The following is a 21,501-nucleotide window of genomic DNA, read 5'->3' on the forward strand; positions in this document are numbered from 1 at the left end:
GTGTTGCCCAGCAACAGCCCCAAAACATCACTGCTCTAGAGGAGATCTGCATGGAGGAATGGGCCAAAATACCAGCAACAGTGTGTGAAAAGCTTGTGACGACTTACAGAAAACGTTTGACCTCTGTCATTGCCAACAAAGGGTATATAACAAAGTATTGAGATAAACTTGTGTTATTGACCAAATACTTATTTTCCACCATAATTTGCAAACAAATTCATAAAAAATCCTACAATGTGATTTTCTGGATTTCTTTTTCTCATTTTGTCTGTCATAGTTGAAGTGTACCTATGATGAAAATTACAGGCCTCTCTCATCTTTTTAAGTGGGAGAACTTGCACAATCGGTGGCTGACTAAATACTTTTTTTTGCTCCACTGTATATACTGTATATATGTTATTACTCACCAGACAGTGATGAAGTCATGGGGTCCATGGACCTGCAGTAGTGTAAAGTTGAGTCTGACACCCATGCCTGTTGCTACGGTGATCAGCCAGGAACAGTCAGCAGAGCTGGGGTACTCCTCCGGATAACCAGGAGAGAAGATAGTCCCGTTGTCTGACGTGATGTTACCCCCACAGGGCACTGGGGAGATGGGGAGGGAAGGAGGGGAGGAGAGAGAGAATAAATACCAGAGACTGAATAATACCACACAAAAGCCTGATTCCAGGGGAATCAGTGAGCAAAGGGATTATATTCTCTCTCTGTCTCTGTCTCTGTCTCTCTCTCTCTCTCTCTCTCTCTCTGTCTCTGTCTCTGTCTCTGTCTCTGTCTCTGTCTCTCTCTCTCTCTCTCTCTCTCTCTCTCTCTCTGTCTCTCTCTCTCTCTCTCTCTCTCTCTGTCTCGCTCTCTGTCTCACTCTCTCTCTCTCTCTCTCTCTCTCTCTCTCTCTCTCTCTGTGTGAGAGAGAGAGCAAGCGTGCGAAACTGTTGTCAGGGCTGAAGATTACCCAGGAAGCCTGTTAGCGAGTGAGGACTCGGTTGGAGTGTTCCAGGAAGATAAGGCCATAACCCCATCCCAGTGGAGACTGGGAGTTGTGGATGAGTGGAGGCTATATGGGGAGGGAGGTAGGGATGGCTGGCTGGAGGGAGGTAGGGATGGCTGGCTGGAGGGAGGTAGGGATGGCTGGCTGGAGGGAGGTAGGGATGGATGGCTGGAGGGAGGTAGGGATGGCTGGCTGGACGGAGGTAGGGATGGCTGGCTGGAGGGAGGTAGGGATGGATGGCTGGAGGGAGGTAGTGATGGATGGCTGGAGGGAGGTAGTGATGGCTGGCTGGACGGAGGTAGGGATGGCTGGCTGGAGGGAGGTAGGGATGGATGGCTGGAGGGAGGTAGGGATGGCTGGCTGGACGGAGGTAGGGATGGCTGGCTGGAGGGAGGTAGGGATGGATGGCTGGAGGGAGGTAGGGATGGCTGGCTGGAGGGAGGTAGGGATGGATGGCTGGAGGGAGGTAGGGATGGCTGGCTGGAGGGAGGTAGGGATGGCTGGCTGGAGGGAGGTAGGAATGGCTGGAGGGAGGTAGGGATGGATGGCTGGAGGGAGGTAGGGATGGATGGCTGGAGGGAGGTAGGGATGGCTGGCTGGAGGGAGGTAGGGATGGCTGGCTGGAGGGAGGTAGGGATGGCTGGCTGGAGGGAGGTAGGGGTGGCTGGCTGGAGGGAGGTAGTTGATGGATGGCTGGAGGGAGGTAGGGATGGCTGGCTGGCTGGAGGGAGGTAGGGATGGCTGGCTGGAGGGAGGTAGGGATGGCTGGATGGAGGTAGGGCTGGCTGTAGGGAGGTAGGGATTGCTGGAGGGAGGTAGGGATGACTGGCTGGAGGGAGGTAGGAATGGCTGGAGGGAGGTAGGGATGGATGGCTGGAGGGAGGTAGGGATGGCTGGCTGGAGGGAGGTAGGTATGGCTGGCTGGAGGGAGGTAGGGATGGCTGGCTGGAGGGAGGTAGGGATGAATGGCTGGAGGGAGGTAGTGATGGCTGGCTGGAGGGAGGTAGGGATGGCTGGCTGGAGGGAGGTAGGGATGGATGGCAGGAGGGAGGTAGGGATGGCTGGCTGGAGGGAGGTAGGGATGGCTGGCTGGAGGGAGGTAAGGATGGCTGGCTGGAGGGAGGTAGGGATGGCTGGATGTATGGAGGTATGGCTTGCTGGAGGGAGGTAGGGATGGCTGGCTGGAGGGAGGTGGGGATGGCTGGCTGGAGGGAGGTAAGGATGGCTGGCTGGAGGGAGGTAGGGATGGCTGGATGGAGGTAGGGCTGGCTGGAGGGAGGTAGGGATTGCTGGAGGGAGGTAGGGATGGCTGGCTGGAGGGAGGTAGGGATGGCTGGCTGGAGGGAGGTAGGGGTGGCTGGCTGGAGGGAGGGAGGTAGGGATGGCTGGCTGGAGGGAGGTAGGGATGAATGGCTGGAGGGAGGGAGGGATGGCTGGAGGGAGGTAGGGATGGATGGCAGGAGGGTGGTAGGGATGGCTGGTTGGAGGGAGGTAGGGATGGCTGGCTGGAGGGAGGTAAGGATGGCTGGCTGGAGGGAGGTAGGGATGGCTGGATGGAGGTATGGCTGGCTGGAGGGAGGTAGGGATGGCTGGCTGGAGGGAGGTAGGGATGGCTGGCTGGAGGGAGGTAATGATGGCTGGCTGGAGGGAGATAGGGATGGCTGGATGGAGGTAGGGCTGGCTGGAGGGAGGTAGGGATTGCTGGAGGGAGGTAGGGATGGCTGGCTGGAGGGAGGTAGTGATGGATGGCTGGAGGGAGGTAGTGATGGCTGGCTGGATGGAGGTAGGGATGGCTGGCTGGAGGGAGGTAGGGATGGACGGCTGGAGGGAGGTAGGGATGGCTGGCTAGAGGGAGGTAGGGCTGGCTGGCTGGAGGGAGGTAGGGATGGATGGCTGGAGGGAGGTAGGGATGGCTGGCTAGAGGGAGGTAGGGATGGATGGCTGGAGGGAGGTAGGGATGGCTGGCTGGAGGGAGGTAGGGATGGCTGGCTGGAGGGAGGTAGGAATGGCTGGAGGGAGGTAGGGATGGATGGCTGGAGGGAGGTAGCGATGGATGGCTGGAGGGAGGTAGGGATGGCTGGCTGGAGGGAGGTAGGGATGGCTGGCTGGAGGGAGGTAGGGATGGCTGGCTGGAGGGAGGTAGGGGTGGCTGGCTGGCTGGAGGGAGGTAGGGATGGCTGGCTGGAGGGAGGTAGGGATGGCTGGATGGAGGTAGGGCTGGCTGTAGGGAGGTAGGGATTGCTGGAGGGAGGTAGGGATGGCTGGCAGGAGGGAGGTAGGAATGGCTGGAGGGAGGTAGGGATGGATGGCTGGAGGGAGGTAGGGATGGCTGGCTGGAGGGAGGTAGGTATGGCTGGCTGGAGGGAGGTAGGGATGGCTGGCTGGAGGGAGGTAGGGATGAATGGCTGGAGGGAGGTAGTGATGGCTGGCTGGAGGGAGGTAGGGATGGCTGGCTGGAGGGAGGTAGGGATGGATGGCAGGAGGGAGTTAGGGATGGCTGGCTGGAGGGAGGTAGGGATGGCTGGCTGGAGGGAGGTAGGGATGGCTGGCTGGAGGGAGGTAGGGATGGCTGGCTGGAGGGAGGTAAGGATGGCTGGCTGGAGGGAGGTAGGGATGGCTGGATGGAGGTAGGGCTGGCTGGAGGGAGGTAGGGATTGCTGGAGGGAGGTAGGGATGGCTGGCTGGAGGGAGGTAGGGATGGCTTGCTGGAGGGAGGTAGGGATGGCTGGCTGGAGGGAGGTAGGGGTGGCTGGCTGGAGGGAGGGAGGTAGGGATGGCTGGCTGGAGGGAGGTAGGGATGGCTGGCTGGAGGGAGGTAGGGATGGCTGGCTGGAGGGAGGTAGGGATGGCTGGCTGGAGGGAGGGAGGTAGGGATGGCTGGCTGGAGGGAGGTAGGGATGGCTGGCAGGAGGGAGGTAGGAATGGCTGGAGGGAGGTAGGGATGGATGGCTGGAGGGAGGTAGGGATGGCTGGCTGGAGGGAGGTAGGTATGGCTGGCTGGAGGGAGGTAGGGATGGCTGGCTGGAGGGAGGTAGGGATGAATGGCTGGAGGGAGGTAGTGATGGCTGGCTGGAGGGAGGTAGGGATGGCTGGCTGGAGGGAGGTAGGGATGGATGGCAGGAGGGAGTTAGGGATGGCTGGCTGGAGGGAGGTAGGGATGGCTGGCTGGAGGGAGGTAGGGATGGCTGGCTGGAGGGAGGTAGGGATGGCTGGCTGGAGGGAGGTAAGGATGGCTGGCTGGAGGGAGGTAGGGATGGCTGGATGGAGGTAGGGCTGGCTGGAGGGAGGTAGGGATTGCTGGAGGGAGGTAGGGATGGCTGGCTGGAGGGAGGTAGGGATGGCTTGCTGGAGGGAGGTAGGGATGGCTGGCTGGAGGGAGGTAGGGGTGGCTGGCTGGAGGGAGGGAGGTAGGGATGGCTGGCTGGAGGGAGGTAGGGATGGCTGGCTGGAGGGAGGTAGGGATGGCTGGCTGGAGGGAGGTAGGGATGGCTGGCTGGAGGGAGGTAGGGATGGCTGGATGGAGGTAGGGCTGGCTGGAGGGAGGTAGGGATGGCTTGCTGGAGGGAGGTAGGGATGGCTGGCTGGAGGGAGGTAGGGGTGGCTGGCTGGAGGGAGGGAGGTAGGGATGGCTGGCTGGAGGGAGGTAGGGATGGCTTGCTGGAGGGAGGTAGGGATGGCTGGCTGGAGGGAGGTAGGTATGGCTGGCTGGAGGGAGGTAGGGATGGCTGGCTGGAGGGAGGTAGGGATGAATGGCTGGAGGGAGGTAGTGATGGCTGGCTGGAGGGAGGTAGGGATGGCTGGCTTGAGGGAGGTAGGGATGGATGGCAGGAGGGAGGTAGGGATGGCTGGCTGGAGGGAGGTAGGGATGGCTGGCTGGAGGGAGGTAAGGATGGCTGGCTGGAGGGAGGTAGGGATGGCTGGATGGATGGAGGTATGGCTTGCTGGAGGGAGGTAGGGATGGCTGGCTGGAGGGAGGTAGGGATGGCTGGCTGGAGGGAGGTAAGGATGGCTGGCTGGAGGGAGGTAGGGATGGCTGGATGGAGGTAGGGCTGGCTGGAGGGAGGTAGGGATTGCTGGAGGGAGGTAGGGATGGCTGGCTGGAGGGAGGTAGGGGTGGCTGGCTGGAGGGAGGGAGGTAGGGATGGCTGGCTGGAGGGAGGTAGGGATGAATGGCTGGAGGGAGGGAGGGATGGCTGGAGGGAGGTAGGGATGGATGGCAGGAGGGTGGTAGGGATGGCTGGTTGGAGGGAGGTAGGGATGGCTGGTTGGAGGGAGGTAAGGATGGCTGGCTGGAGGGAGGTAGGGATGGCTGGATGGAGGTATGGCTGGCTGGAGGGAGGTAGGGATGGCTGGCTGGAGGGAGGTAGGGATGGCTGGCTGGAGGGAGGTAATGATGGCTGGCTGGAGGGAGATAGGGATGGCTGGATGGAGGTAGGGCTGGCTGGAGGGAGGTAGGGATTGCTGGAGGGAGGTAGGGATGGCTGGCTGGAGGGAGGTAGTGATGGATGGCTGGAGGGAGGTAGTGATGGCTGGCTGGATGGAGGTAGGGATGGCTGGCTGGAGGGAGGTAGGGATGGATGGCTGGAGGGAGGTAGGGATGGCTGGCTAGAGGGAGGTAGGGATGGCTGGCTGGAGGGAGGTAGGGATGGATGGCTGGAGGGAGGTAGGGATGGCTGGCTAGAGGGAGGTAGGGATGGATGGCTGGAGGGAGGTAGGGATGGCTGGCTGGAGGGAGGGAGGTAGGGATGGCTGGCTGGAGGGAGGTAGGGATGAATGGCTGGAGGGAGGGAGGGATGGCTGGAGGGAGGTAGGGATGGATGGCAGGAGGGTGGTAGGGATGGCTGGTTGGAGGGAGGTAGGGATGGCTGGCTGGAGGGAGGTAAGGATGGCTGGCTGGAGGGAGGTAGGGATGGCTGGATGGAGGTATGGCTGGCTGGAGGGAGGTAGGGATGGCTGGCTGGAGGGAGGTAGGGATGGCTGGCTGGAGGGAGGTAATGATGGCTGGCTGGAGGGAGATAGGGATGGCTGGATGGAGGTAGGGCTGGCTGGAGGGAGGTAGGGATTGCTGGAGGGAGGTAGGGATGGCTGGCTGGAGGGAGGTAGTGATGGATGGCTGGAGGGAGGTAGTGATGGCTGGCTGGATGGAGGTAGGGATGGCTGGCTGGAGGGAGGTAGGGATGGATGGCTGGAGGGAGGTAGGGATGGCTGGCTAGAGGGAGGTAGGGATGGCTGGCTGGAGGGAGGTAGGGATGGATGGCTGGAGGGAGGTAGGGATGGCTGGCTAGAGGGAGGTAGGGATGGATGGCTGGAGGGAGGTAGGGATGGCTGGCTGGAGGGAGGTAGGGATGGCTGGCAGGAGGGAGGTAGGGATGGCTGGCTGGAGGGAGGTAGGAATGGCTGGAGGGAGGTAGGGATGGATGGCTGGAGGGAGGTAGCGATGGATGGCTGGAGGGAGGTAGGGATGGCTGGCTGGAGGGAGGTAGGGATGGCTGGCTGGAGGGAGGTAGGGATGGCTGGCTGGAGGGAGGTAGGGGTGGCTGGCTGGCTGGAGGGAGGTAGGGATGGCTGGCTGGAGGGAGGTAGGGATGGCTGGATGGAGGTAGGGCTGGCTGTAGGGAGGTAGGGATTGCTGGAGGGAGGTAGGGATGGCTGGCAGGAGGAAGGTAGGAATGGCTGGAGGGAGGTATTGATGGATGGCTGGAGGGAGGTAGGGATGAATGGCTGGAGGGAGGTAGTGATGGCTGGCTGGAGGGAGGTAGGGATGGCTGGCTGGAGGGAGGTAGGGATGGATGGCAGGAGGGAGGTAGGGATGGCTGGCTGGAGGGAGGTAGGGATGGCTGGCTGGAGGGAGGTAGGGATGGATGGCTGGAGGGAGGTAGGGATGGCTGGATGGATGGAGGTATGGCTGGCTGGAGGGAGGTAGGGATGGCTGGCTGGAGGGAGGTAGGGATGGCTGGCTGGAGGGAGGTAAGGATGGCTGGCTGGAGGGAGGTAGGGATGGCTGGATGGAGGTAGGGCTGGCTGGAGGGAGGTAGGGATTGCTGGAGGGAGGTAGGGATGGCTGGCTGGAGGGAGGTAGGGATGGCTTGCTGGAGGGAGGTAGGGATGGCTGGCTGGAGGGAGGTAGGGGTGGCTGGCTGGAGGGAGGGAGGGATGAATGGCTGGAGGGAGGTAGTGATGGCTGGCTGGAGGGAGGTAGGGATGGCTGGCTGGAGGGAGGTAGGGATGGATGGCAGGAGGGAGGTAGGGATGGCTGGCTGGAGGGAGGTAGGGATGGCTGGCTGGAGGGAGGTAGGGATGGATGGCTGGAGGGAGGTAGGGATGGCTGGATGGATGGAGGTATGGCTGGCTGGAGGGAGGTAGGGATGGCTGGCTGGAGGGAGGTAGGGATGGCTGGCTGGAGGGAGGTAAGGATGGCTGGCTGGAGGGAGGTAGGGATGGCTGGATGGAGGTAGGGCTGGCTGGAGGGAGGTAGGGATTGCTGGAGGGAGGTAGGGATGGCTGGCTGGAGGGAGGTAGGGATGGCTTGCTGGAGGGAGGTAGGGATGGCTGGCTGGAGGGAGGTAGGGGTGGCTGGCTGGAGGGAGGGAGGTAGGGATGGCTGGCTGGAGGGAGGTAGGGATGGCTGGCAGGAGGGAGGTAGGAATGGCTGGAGGGAGGTAGGGATGGATGGCTGGAGGGAGGTAGGGATGGCTGGCTGGAGGGAGGTAGGTATGGCTGGCTGGAGGGAGGTAGGGATGGCTGGCTGGAGGGAGGTAGGGATGAATGGCTGGAGGGAGGTAGTGATGGCTGGCTGGAGGGAGGTAGGGATGGCTGGCTGGAGGGAGGTAGGGATGGATGGCAGGAGGGAGGTAGGGATGGCTGGCTGGAGGGAGGTAGGGATGGCTGGCTGGAGGGAGGTAGGGATGGATGGCTGGAGGGAGGTAGGGATGGCTGGATGGATGGAGGTATGGCTGGCTGGAGGGAGGTAGGGATGGCTGGCTGGAGGGAGGTAAGGATGGCTGGCTGGAGGGAGGTAGGGATGGCTGGATGGAGGTAGGGCTGGCTGGAGGGAGGTAGGGATTGCTGGAGGGAGGTAGGGATGGCTGGCTGGAGGGAGGTAGGGATGGCTTGCTGGAGGGAGGTAGGGATGGCTGGCTGGAGGGAGGTAGGGGTGGCTGGCTGGAGGGAGGGAGGTAGGGATGGCTGGCTGGAGGGAGGTAGGGATGGCTGGCTGGAGGGAGGTAGGGATGGCTGGCTGGAGGGAGGTAGGGATGGCTGGCTGGAGGGAGGTAGGGATGGCTGGCTGGAGGGAGGTAGGGATGGCTGGATGGAGGTAGGGCTGGCTGGAGGGAGGTAGGGATGGCTTGCTGGAGGGAGGTAGGGATGGCTGGCTGGAGGGAGGTAGGGGTGGCTGGCTGGAGGGAGGGAGGTAGGGATGGCTGGCTGGAGGGAGGTAGGGATGGCTGGCTGGAGGGAGGTAGGGATGGCTGGCTGGAGGGAGGTAGGGATGAATGGCTGGAGGGAGGTAGTGATGGCTGGCTGACCCCACTACACCCTCCAACCTCCCTCCTCCTACCCCTCGTCTCTGACCCCACTACACCTTCCAACCTCCCTCCTCCTACCCCTCGTCTCTGACCCCACTACACCCTCCAACCTCCCTCCTCCTACCCCTCGTCTCTGACCCCACTACACCCTCCAACCTCCCTCCTCCTACCCCTCGTCTCTGACCCCACTACACCCTCCAACCTCCCTCCTCCTACCCCTCGTCTCTGACCCCACTACACCCTCCAACCTCCCTCCTCCTACCCCTCGTCTCTGACCCCACTGCACCCTCCAACCTCCCTCCTCCTACCCCTCGTCTCTGACCCCACTACACCTTCCAACCTCCCTCCTCCTACCCCTCGTCTCTGACCCCACTACACCTTCCAACCTCCCTCCTCCTACCCCTCGTCTCTGACCCCACTACACCCTCCAACCTCCCTCCTCCTACCCCTCGTCTCTGACCCCACTACACCCTCCAACCTCCCTCCTCCTACCCCTCGTCTCTGACCCCACTACACCCTCCAACCTCCCTCCTCCTACCCCTCGTCTCTGACCCCACTACACCCTCCAACCTCCCTCCTCCTACCCCTCGTCTCTGACCCCACTACACCCTCCAACCTCCCTCCTCCTACCCCTCGTCTCTGACCCCACTACACCTTCCAACCTCCCTCCTCCTACCCCTCGTCTCTGACCCCACTACACCTTCCAACCTCCCTCCTCCTACCCCTCGTCTCTGACCCCACTACACCCTCCAACCTCCCTCCTCCTACCCCTCGTCTCTGACCCCACTGCACCCTCCAACCTCCCTCCACCTACCCCTCATCTCTGACCCCACTACACCTTCCAACCTCCCTCCTCCTACCCCTCGTCTCTGACCGCACTGCACCCTCCAACCCCCAGTCCTCCTACCCCTCATCTCTATCTCTCATAGCCACACGACAGAGCATTTGCTCCGGGTTTTCATAGTCTCCCTTCCCCACTAACTGACAGATTGTCCCTCCCTCCCTCCCTCTCTCCCTCCCTCCCTCCCTCCCTCCCTCCCTCACTCCCTCCCTCACTCCCTCCCTCCCTCCCTCACTCCCTCCCTCCCTCACTCCCTCCCTCCCTCTCTCTCTCTCTCTCTCTCTCTCTCTCTCTCTCCCTCCCTCCCTCCCTCCCTTCCCTCACTACTTCTAAACCCCTCTGAGGGGGTCCGGTACTTTGCATTTATATGGATGTTTCAAATGTCCCCAGAACATGCAGGCGGTCCTGGAACAACGCTAAATGATCTTGAACCCCCTCCTCGCGCTCACTAACATGTTCTCTTAACGTCCCTCCTAAACCCCACAGACACTGTGCTGGGAGACTGGAATAGAGGGATAGAATCACAGACATCTTACAAAATAGTTTTGTTTACGAGAATACTAAGGAGCAGCAATGGTACCAGTCAAAAGTTTGGACACACCTAGTCATTCAAGGGTTTTTCTTTATTTTACTATGTTCTACATTGTGAAGACATCAAAACTATGAAATGGCACATATGGAATCTTGTAGTAACTGAAAAAAGTGTGACACTTATGACACTTATTTTTAAAAGTAGACACCCTTTTCTTTGATGACAGCTTTGCACAATCTTGTCATTCTCTCAACCAGCTTCACGAGGTAGTCACCTGGAATGCTTTTACAACAGTCTTGAAGGAGTTCCCACATATGCCGAGCACTTGTTGGCTGCTTTTCCTTCACTTTGCAGTCCAACTCATCCCAAACCATCTCAATTGGGTTGAGGTTGGGGGATTGTGGAGGCCAGGTCATCTGATGCAGCACTCCATCACTCCCCTTCTTGGTCAAATAGCTCTTAAGGAGCCTGGAGGTGTGTTGGGTCATTGTCCTGTTGAAAAACAAATGATGGTGCCACTAAGCTCAAACCAGGTGGGATGGCGTATCGCTGCAGAAGGCTGTGGTAGCCATGCTGGTTAAGTGTGCCTTTAATTCTAAATAAATCACAGACAGTGTCACCAGCAAAGCACCATCGCACCTCTTTCCCCATGCTCCCAACCACACATGCAGAGATCATCGGTTCACCTACTCTGCGTCTCATAACGACACGGTGAACCAAAATCTCATCAGACCAGAGGACAGATTTCCACCGGTCTAATGTCCATTGCTTGTGTTTCTTGGCCCAAGCAATTCTCTTCTACTTGTTGGTGTCCTTTAGTAGTGGTTTCTTTGCAGCAGTTCAACCATGAAGGCCTGATTCACACAGTCTCCTCTGAACAGTTGATGTTGAGATGTGTCTGTTACTTGAACTCTGTGAAGCATTTATTTGGTGTTGCAATTTCTGAAGCTGGAAACTCTAATGAACTTATCCTCTGCAGCAGAGGTAATTCTGGGTCTTCCTTTCCTGTGGCGGTCCTCATGAGAGCCAGTTTCATCATAGCGTTTGATGGTTTTTGCGAATGCACTTGAAGAAACGTTCAAAGTTCCTGAAATGATCCGTATTGACTGACCTTCATGTCTTAAAGTAATGATGTACTGTCGTTTCTCTTTGCTTATTTGAGCTGTTCTGCCATAATATTGACTTGGTCTTTTACCAAATAGGGCCATCTTCTGTCTACCACTCCTACCTTGTCACAACACAACTGATTCGCTCAAACACATTAAGAAGGAAAAAAATTCCACAAATTACATTTTAACACATTAGCACAACTGCTAATTGAAATTAATTCCAGGTGACTACCTTAACAAGCTGGTTGAGAGAATGCCAAGTCTGTGCAAAGATGCCATCAAGGAAAAGGGTGGCTACTTTCAAGAATATCATATGTATATCCAATCTAAGGACACACTGAGACATCCAATCTAAGGACACACTGAGACATCCAATCTAAGGACACACTGAGACATCCAATCTAAGGACCCACTGAGACATCCAATCTAAGGACACACTGAGACATCCAATCTAAGGACACACTGAGACATCATACACTGCTCAAAAAAATAAAGGGAACACTTAAACAACACAATGTAACTCCAAGTCAATCACACTTCTGTGAAATCAAACTGTCCACTTAGGAAGCAACACTGATTGACAATAAATTTCACATGCTGTTGTGCAAATGGAATAGACAAAAGGTGGAAATTATAGGCAATTAGCAAGACACCCCCAATAAAGGAGTGGTTCTGCAGGTGGTGACCACAGACCACTTCTCAGTTCCTATGCTTCCTGGCTGATGTTTTGGTCACTTTTGAATGCTGGCGGTGCTTTCACTCTAGTGGTAGCATGAGACGGAGTCTACAACCCACACAAGTAGCTCAGGTAGTGCAGTTCATCCAGGATGGCACATCAATGCGAACTGTGGCAAAAAGGTTTGCTGTGTCTGTCAGCGTAGTGTCCAGAGCATGCAGGCGCTACCAGGAGACAGGCCAGTACATCAGGAGACGTGGAGGAGGCCGTAGGAAGGCAACAACCCAGCAGCAGGACCGCTACCTCCGCCTTAGTGCAAGGAGGTGCACTGCCAGAGCCCTGCAAAATGACCTCCAGCAGGCCACAAATGTGCATGCTTGTTCATTTAGCTAACAAGATATGATTTTAAGTCCAGTGCCATGATTTCAAATTATATGATTTTATAGTAAGAAGAATATAATTTTACTTAATGAAATAGACAGGATATTACATTTTTTATCCACCAGGCCATTATGACCTACCATCACCATCACCGTCACAAACCCTTATCATTACTACTAACACTACCATCACCTACTACCATCACCATCACCCTGACACTAACTAACACTACCATCACCCTGACACTAACTAACACTACCATCACCCTGACACTAACTAACACTACCATCACCCTGACACTAACTAACACTACCATCACCCTGACACTAACTAACACTACCATCACCCGGACACTAACTAACTCTACCATCACCCTACTACCATCACCCTGACACTAACTAACACTACCATCACCCTGACACTAACTAACTCTACCATGACCCTGACACTAACTAACACTACCATCACCCTGACACTAACTAACACTACCATCACCCTGACACTAACTAACACTACCATCACCCTGACACTAACTAACACTACCATCACCCTGACACTAACTAACACTACCATCACCCTGACACTAACTAACACTACCATCACCCTGACACTAACTAACACTACCATCACCATCACCCTGACACTAACTAACACTACCATCACCCTGACACTAACTAACACTACCATCACCCTGACACTAACTAACACTACCATCACCATCACCCTGACACTAACTAACTCTACCATCAACTACTACCATCACCATCACCCTGACACTAACTAACACTACCATCAACTACTACCATCACCATCACCCTGACACTAACTAACACTACCATCACCATCACCCTGACACTAACTAACACTACCATCACTATCACCCTGACACTAACTAACACTACCATCACTATCACCCTGACACTAACTAACACTACCATCACTATCACCCTGACACTAACTAACACTACCATCACCCTGACACTAACTAACACTACCATCACCTACTACCATCACCATCACCCTGACACTAACTAACACTACCATCACCCTGACACTGACTAACACTACCATCACCCTGACACTAACTAACACTACCATCACCCTGACACTAACTAACACTACCATCACCATCACCCTGACACTAACTAACTCTACCATCACCATCACCCTGACACTAACTAACACTACCATCACCATCACCCTGACACTAACTAACTACTACCATCACCATCACCCTGACACTAACTAACACTACCATCACCTACTACCATCACCATCACCCTGACACTAACTAACACTACCATCACCATCACCCGGACACTAACTAACACTACCATCACCCTGACACTAACTAACACTACCATCACCCTGACACTAACTAACTCTACCATCACCATCACCCTGACACTAACTAACACTACCATCACCATCACCCTGACACTAACTAACACTACCATCACTATCACCCTGACACTAACTAACACTACCATCACCCTGACACTAACTAACACTACCATCACTATCACCCTGACACTAACTAACACTACCATCACCCTGACACTAACTAACACTACCATCACCATCACCCTGACACTAACTAACACTACCATCACTATCACCCTGACACTAACTAACACTACCATCACCCTGACACTAACTAACACTACCATCACCATCACCCTGACACTAACTAACACTACCATCACCCTGACACTAACTAACACTACCATCACCCTGACACTAACTAACACTACCATCACCATCACCCTGACACTAACTAACACTACCATCACCATCACCCTGACACTAACTAACTCTACCATCACCCTGACACTAACTAACACTACCATCAACTACTACCATCACCATCACCCTGACACTAACTAACACTACCATCACCTACTACCATCACCATCACCCTGACACTAACTAACACTACCATCACCTACTACCATCACCATCACCCTGACACTAACTAACACTACCATCACTATCACCCTGACACTAACTAACACTACCATCACCCTGACACTAACTAACTCTACCATCACCATCACCCTGACACTAACTAACACTACCATCACCCTGACACTAACTAACACTACCATCACTATCACCCTGACACTAACTAACACTACCATCACCCTGACACTAACTAACACTACCATCACTATCACCCTGACACTAACTAACACTACCATCACCCTGACACTAACTAACACTACCATCACCCTGACACTAACTAACACTACCATCACCCTGACACTAACTAACACTACCATCACTATCACCCTGACACTAACTAACACTACCATCACCATCACCCTGACACTAACTAACACTACCATCACTATCACCCTGACACTAACTAACACTACCATCACCCTGACACTAACTAACACTACCATCACCTACTACCATCACCATCACCCTGACACTAACTAACACTACCATCACCCTGACACTAACTAACACTACCATCACCATCACCCTGACACTAACTAACACTACCATCACCATCACCCTGACACTAACTAACACTACCATCACCCTGACACTAACTAACACTACCATCACCCTGACACTAACTAACACTACCATCACCATCACCCTGACACTAACTAACACTACCATCACCCTGACACTAACTAACACTACCATCACCCTGACACTAACTAACACTACCATCACCATCACCCTGACACTAACTAACACTACCATCACCCTGACACTAACTAACACTACCATCACCCTACTACCATCACCATCACCCTGACACTAACTAACACTACCATCACCCTGACACTAACTAACACTACCATCACCCTGACACTAACTAACACTACCATCACCCTGACACTAACTAACACTACCATCACCATCACCCTGACACTAACTAACACTACCATCACCATCACCCTGACACTAACTAACACTACCATCACCATCACCCTGACACTAACTAACACTACCATCACTATCACCCTGACACTAACTAACACTACCATCACTATCACCCTGACACTAACTAACACTACCATCACTATCACCCTGACACTAACTAACACTACCATCACTATCACCCTGACACTAACTAACACTACCATCACCCTGACACTAACTAACACTACCATCACCATCACCCTGACACTAACTAACACTACCATCACTATCACCCTGACACTAACTAACACTACCATCACCCTGACACTAACTAACACTACCATCACCATCACCCTGACACTAACTAACACTACCATCACCCTGACACTAACTAACACTACCATCACTATCACCCTGACACTAACTAACACTACCATCACCCTGACACTAACTAACACTACCATCACCATCACCCTGACACTAACTAACACTACCATCACCCTGACACTAACTAACACTACCATCACCATCACCCTGACACTAACTAACTCTACCATCACCATCACCCTGACACTAACTAACACTACCATCACCCTGACACTAACTAACACTACCATCACCCTGACACTAACTAACACTACCATCAACTACTACCATCACCATCACCCTGACACTAACTAACACTACCATCACCTACTACCATCACCATCACCCTGACACTAACTAACACTACCATCACCCTGACACTAACTAACTCTACCATCACCATCACCCTGACACTAACTAACTCTACCATCACCCTACTACCATCACCCTGACACTAACTAACACTACCATCACTATCACCCTGACACTAACTAACACTACCATCACCCTGACACTAACTAACACTACCATCACCCTGACACTAACTAACTCTACCATCACCCTGACACTAACTAACACTACCATCAACTACTACCATCACCCTGACACTAACTAACACTACCATCGACTACTACCATCACCATCACCCTGACACTAACTAACACTACCATCACCATCACCCTGACACTAACTAACTCTACCATCACCTACTACCATCACCATCACCCTGACACTAACTAACACTACCATCACCATCACCCTGACACTAACTAACTCTACCATCACCCTGACACTAACTAACTCTACCATCACCCTGACACTAACTAACACTACCATCACCCTGACACTAACTAACACTACCATCACCATCACCCTGACACTAACTAACTCTACCATCACCCTGACACTAACTAACACTACCATCACCTACTACCATCACCCGGACACTAACTAACACTACCATCACCATCACCCTGACACTAACTAACACTACCATCACCCTGACACTAACTAACTCTACCATCACCCTGACACTAACTAACACTACCATCACCTACTACCATCACCCTGACACTAACTAACACTACCATCACCTACTACCATCACCATCACCCTGACACTAACTAACTCTACCATCACCCTACTACCATCACCCTGCTACCCGTGCTATTTAGAATAAGAATAATCGGTAAGTTAGTGTTTACTATGCAGATGTTGTTATTCAGTGTTGTTCAGGCTGTGACAGGATAATACTTGGTTGCAAATACGAGTCTTTCTTGTTTGTTTTCCCCCTCTGGGCTTAATAAGATGCAATTTAGAAAACATTTATTAATTTCTGCAATTAATTTATCTATTGGAGAAGAAAATGTGCATCTCTGTTTTCTACCTCCCCGTGTGGTGAAGTGACCACATTACATGCTCCACTTAGGATAGCCACGGTCACTCAGCCTGTACTTGGTAAGGATCTGTCTCTGCTTCGTATCTCTGACAGAGTAGAGATAATCAGCCTGTTGGTCACTCAGCCTGTACTTGGTAAGGATCTGTCTCTGCTTCGTATCTCTGACAGAGTAGAGATAATCAGCCTGTTGGTCACTCAGCCTGTACTTGGTAAGGATCTGTCTCTGCTTCGTATCTCTGACAGAGTAGAGATAATCAGCCTGTTGGTCACTCAGCCTGTACTTGGTAAGGATCTGTCTCTGCTACGTATCTCTGACAGAGATAATCAGCCTGTTGGTCACTCAGCCTGTACTTGGTAAGGATCTGTCTCTGCTACGTATCTCTGACAGAGATAATCAGCCAGGTGGTCACTCAGCCTGTACTTGGTAAGGATCTGTCTCTGCTTCGTATCTCTGACAGAATAGAGATAATCAGCCTGTTGGTCACTCAGCCTGTACTTGGTAAGGATCTGTCTCTGCTTCGTATCTCTGACAGAGTAGAGATAATCAGCCTGTTGGTCACTCAGCCTGTACTTGGTAAGGATCTGTCTCTGCTACGTATCTCTGACAGAGATAATCAGCCAGGTGGTCACTCAGCCTGTACTTGGTAAGGATCTGTCTCTGCTACGTATCTCTGACAGAATAGAGATAATCAGTCAATTAGAATTCTCTGTTTAGGGCCAGATATTAATTTAGTCGGTTTTGGGATTTTGTTTCGTTTTTCTTGTTTGTTTGCTTGTTTCCGGGCTCAGCTCTTGGTTTTTGAAGTGCTTAAAATTGGATACTTGAATTTGGATTTGAATTTGTAGAATTAAATGGCTCTTTTCTGTATTTTGATCATTAGCGGGTATCGGCCAAATTCTGCTCTTCATGCATTATATGGTGTTCTACGTTGTACACTGAGGATATTTTTTTTTTAAATTCTGCATGCCGAGTCTCAATTTGGTGTTTGTCCCATTTTGTGTAATACTTGGTTGATGAGCGGACCCCAGACCTCACAACCATGATGGGCAATTGCCAGATCCTAATTGCTATGTCGAATTTTACGTTCCTTTTGATGGCATAGAATGACCTTCTTGCCTTGTCTCTCAGATCGTTTGCAGCTTTGTGGAAGTTCTCTCTGTCTCTCTGCTCTTCTATCCCCTACATTAAAGCCAATTTAATTACGTTCACAGTCAGAGATCCTCACAGGAGAGCTGGGGACGGGTGTATCCTGGCTTGATTGGATGTGGAAGCACAGGCACACACACACACACACAAATGACTCATTATTCTCTGGTTAGCTTTTACCGTCCAGCCACACACTCTCTCTCCATCTCTCTGTCTCTCTCTCCATCCCCCTTTCGCTCTCTATCTCGCTCTCTCTCCATCTCTCTATTCTTCTCGTCTCTCTCTTTCTCTCTCTCTTTCTTGTCTTCTCACTCTCTCTCCCATCCCCTCTCTCTCTTCCTCTCTCCATCTTGTTCCCTATCTCCTTGGCGTTCCCTTTCTCCATCTTGTTCCCTATCTCCTTGGCGTTCCCTCTCTCCATCTTGTTCCCTATCTCCTTGGTGTTCCCTCTCTCCATCTTGTTCCCTATCTCCTTGGCGTTCCCTCTCTCCATCTTGTTCCCTATCTCCTTGGCGTTCCCTCTCTCCATCTTGTTCCCTATCTCCTTGGCGTTGGTATTGATTCCACCGAAGAGCTCTTAAGTCCAGGAATGGAGTGTGGTTCATTTCAAAGTTGTACAGGAAGTAATTGGACCAATGAGGTGTATTTATGGGTGGTGCTAGCGAATCAGAATGAAAGTCTGTAGTGTGTTACCTTCACAGCGAGGGAAGGGGCGGTCCCAGTTGCGTGTGGTCCCGTGTTCGCAGGTCAGGATGGAATGTCCCATTAGCTGGTAGCCGGGGAGGCACTCGAAGGAAATGGACTGGCCCACGTTGTAGCCTGCCCCCACCACCACACCGTAACGGAACGGCTCTGGGTCCAGACACTCATTAAGCTCATAGGCTGGGGAGGAGGGAGGAACGGAGGAATAGAGATGGGAGAGAGAGACAGAGGGAACAGGGAGGAATAGAGATGGGAGAGAGAAACAGAGGGAAGAGGGAGGAATAGAGATGGGAGAGAGAAACAGAGGGAACAGGGAGGAATATAGATGGGAGAGAGAGACAGAAGAAACAGGGAGGAATAGAGATGGGAGAGAGAGAGAGAGATGGGAGAGAGACAGAGGGAATAGGGGGGGATGTAGATGAGAGAGAGAGAGACAGAGAGAAGAGGGATGGAGATGAGAGAAAGGGAATAGGGAGGGATGGAGATGAGAGAGAGAGACAGAGAGAAGAGGGAGGGATGGAAATGGGAGAGAGAGACAGAGAGAAGAGGGATGGAGATGGGAGACAGAAACTGAGCAGTCAAACAGGAGAAGAACAGCTGCATAACACATAACATCTATGCAGACTTTTTATACTACAGTCTGGCAGTGTTTTATTCTGTGATCTTGATACCGTCAGAACCAGGAAGAAGCTGAGTATAATGCATTCTGTTGTGAGAGAGACATAGACAAAAGAAGGAAACATTTTGTTCATGACAATGTTTTTTTACTGAGAATGACGCGGAATGGCCGCCTCCATTGGCGGACAGTGTAGTAGACACGGAATGGCCGCCTCCATTGGCGGACAGTGTAGTAGACACGGAATGGCCGCCTCCGTTGGCGGACAGTGTAGTAGACACGGAATGGCCGCCTCCATTGGCGGACAGTGCAATAGACACGGAATGGCCGCCTCCATTGGCGGGCAGTGCAATAGACACGGAATGGCCGCCTCCATTGGCGGACAGTGTAGTAGACACGGAATGGCCGCCTCCATTGGCGGACAGTGTAGTAGACACGGAATGGCCGCCTCCATTGGCGGACAGTGCAATAGACACGGAATGGCCGCCTCCATTGGCGGACAGTGCAATAGACACGGAATGGCTGCCTCCATTGGCGGACAGTGTAGTAGACATGGAATGGCCGCCTCCAATGGCAACCAGTGGGGTAGGCACGGAATGACCGCCAGCTGTGTGCAGTTTCCTCCTCCCTGCTGGGTTTCTCTGCAATCCCGAGCCCAGATCCAGTAACACATCGCTGTGAGGCTGTAACTAATTTATCAGGACGTCGGAACATTCTACCCAGACATTTGAAGCAGCAGAGTGAAATGGCTTAATTTCCACTCTCTCTACCTCTATCACGCTCTTGCTCTCTTTCATCCTCCCTCTCTCCCTTCATCTCTCAGTTTCTCTTCAATCGTAAAGGTGAAAGAATATGCCGAATTGGAGTTCTTCAGCTACTTAGCTGAGTTTGATGCAGTCGTCAAACTGTTCACTTCTCGTTGGATACAAAAGCAAGACGACTAAATAAAGTGATTTTTCTGGAGCCGTCGCTGCGAGAGATAAGTAGGCAAAAGGGGGCATTTTTAAATATAATGTTTTGTGTAGGTGATAATGTGCACATCATTCTGGAGAGGCCAGATAGTTGTTACCTTCCAATTTTCCGCTCATTCTCTGAATCACAATATCAAGTTAAACACCTTTGTGCCGTAGCTCAGCAGATAAAGGTTTTCCTTTCTGTTTCCTGGGGGTGGAGACAGGAGGGAGGAGTTACTGTGGGTGGAGACAGGAGGGAGGAGTTACTGGGGGTGGAGACAGGAGGGAGGAGTTACTGGGGGTGGAGACAGGAGGGAGGGGTTACTGGGGGTGGAGACAGGAGGGAGGGGTTACTGGGGGTGGAGACAGGAGGGAGGAGTTACTGGGGGTGGATACAGGAGGGAGGGGTTACTGGGGGTGGAGACAGGAGGGAGGGGTTTCTGGGGGTGGAGACAGGAGGGAGGGAGGAGTTTTTGGGGGTGGAGACAGGAGGGAGGGGTTACAGGGGGTGGAGACAGGAGGGAGGGGTTTCTGGGGGTGGAGACAGGAGGGAGGGAGGAGTTTTTGGGGGTGGAGACAGGAGGGAGGGAGGAGTTTCTGGGGGTGGAGACAGGAGGGAAGGAGGAGTTTCTGGGGGTGGAGACAAGAGGGAGGAGTTTCTGGGGGTGGAGACAAGAGGGAGGAGTTTCTGGGGGTGGAGGGAGGAGGGAGGAGTTACTGTGGGTGGAGACAGGAGGGAGGAGTTACTGGGGGTGGAGACAGGAGGGAGGAGTTACTGGGGGTGGAGACAGGAGGGAGGAGTTACTGGGGGTGGAGACAGGAGGGAGGAGTTACTGGGGGTGGAGACAGGAGGGAGGAGTTACTGGGGGTGGAGACAGGAGGGAGGAGTTACTGGGGGTGGAGACAGGAGGGAGGCGTTACTGGGGGTGGAGACAGGAGGGAGGGGTTACTGGGGGTGGAGAAAGGAGGGAGGGGTTACTGGGGGTGGAGACAGGAGGGAGGAGTTACTGGGGGTGGATACAGGAGGGAGGGGTTTCTGGGGGTGGAGACAGGAGGGAGGGAGGAGTTTTTGGGGGTGGAGACAGGAGGGAGGGGTTACAGGGGGTGGAGACAGGAGGGAGGGGTTTCTGGGGGTGGAGACAGGAGGGAGGGAGGAGTTTTTGGGGGTGGAGACAGGAGGGAGGGAGGAGTTTCTGGGGGTGGAGACAGGAGGGAAGGAGGAGTTTCTGGGGGTGGAGACAAGAGGGAGGAGTTTCTGGGGGTGGAGACAAGAGGGAGGAGTTTCTGGGGGTGGAGGGAGGAGGGAGGAGTTACTGTGGGTGGAGACAGGAGGGAGGAGTTACTGTGGGTGGAGACAGGAGGGAGGAGTTACTGGGGGTGGAGAC

The 21,501-nt window shown here is 53.7% G+C and overlaps 1 protein-coding gene across 1 annotated transcript in view; it reads right to left on the reverse strand.

Moving 5' to 3' along the window:
* Positions 1 to 21,501, reverse strand: part of LOC129847340 (CUB and sushi domain-containing protein 2-like) — a 76,808-nt gene that overhangs the window by 11,466 nt on the left and 43,841 nt on the right. The window contains exons 10-11 of the mRNA XM_055915105.1: positions 18,539 to 18,727; positions 408 to 585 (exon numbers count right to left, since the gene is read on the reverse strand). Of these exons, the coding sequence (XP_055771080.1) occupies positions 408 to 585; positions 18,539 to 18,727 (367 nt within the window). The remainder of the gene's footprint in view (positions 1 to 407; positions 586 to 18,538; positions 18,728 to 21,501) is intronic.

This window comes from Salvelinus fontinalis, unplaced genomic scaffold (assembly GCF_029448725.1).
Source record: "Salvelinus fontinalis isolate EN_2023a unplaced genomic scaffold, ASM2944872v1 scaffold_0785, whole genome shotgun sequence".
NCBI classification, from domain to species: domain Eukaryota; kingdom Metazoa; phylum Chordata; class Actinopteri; order Salmoniformes; family Salmonidae; genus Salvelinus; species Salvelinus fontinalis.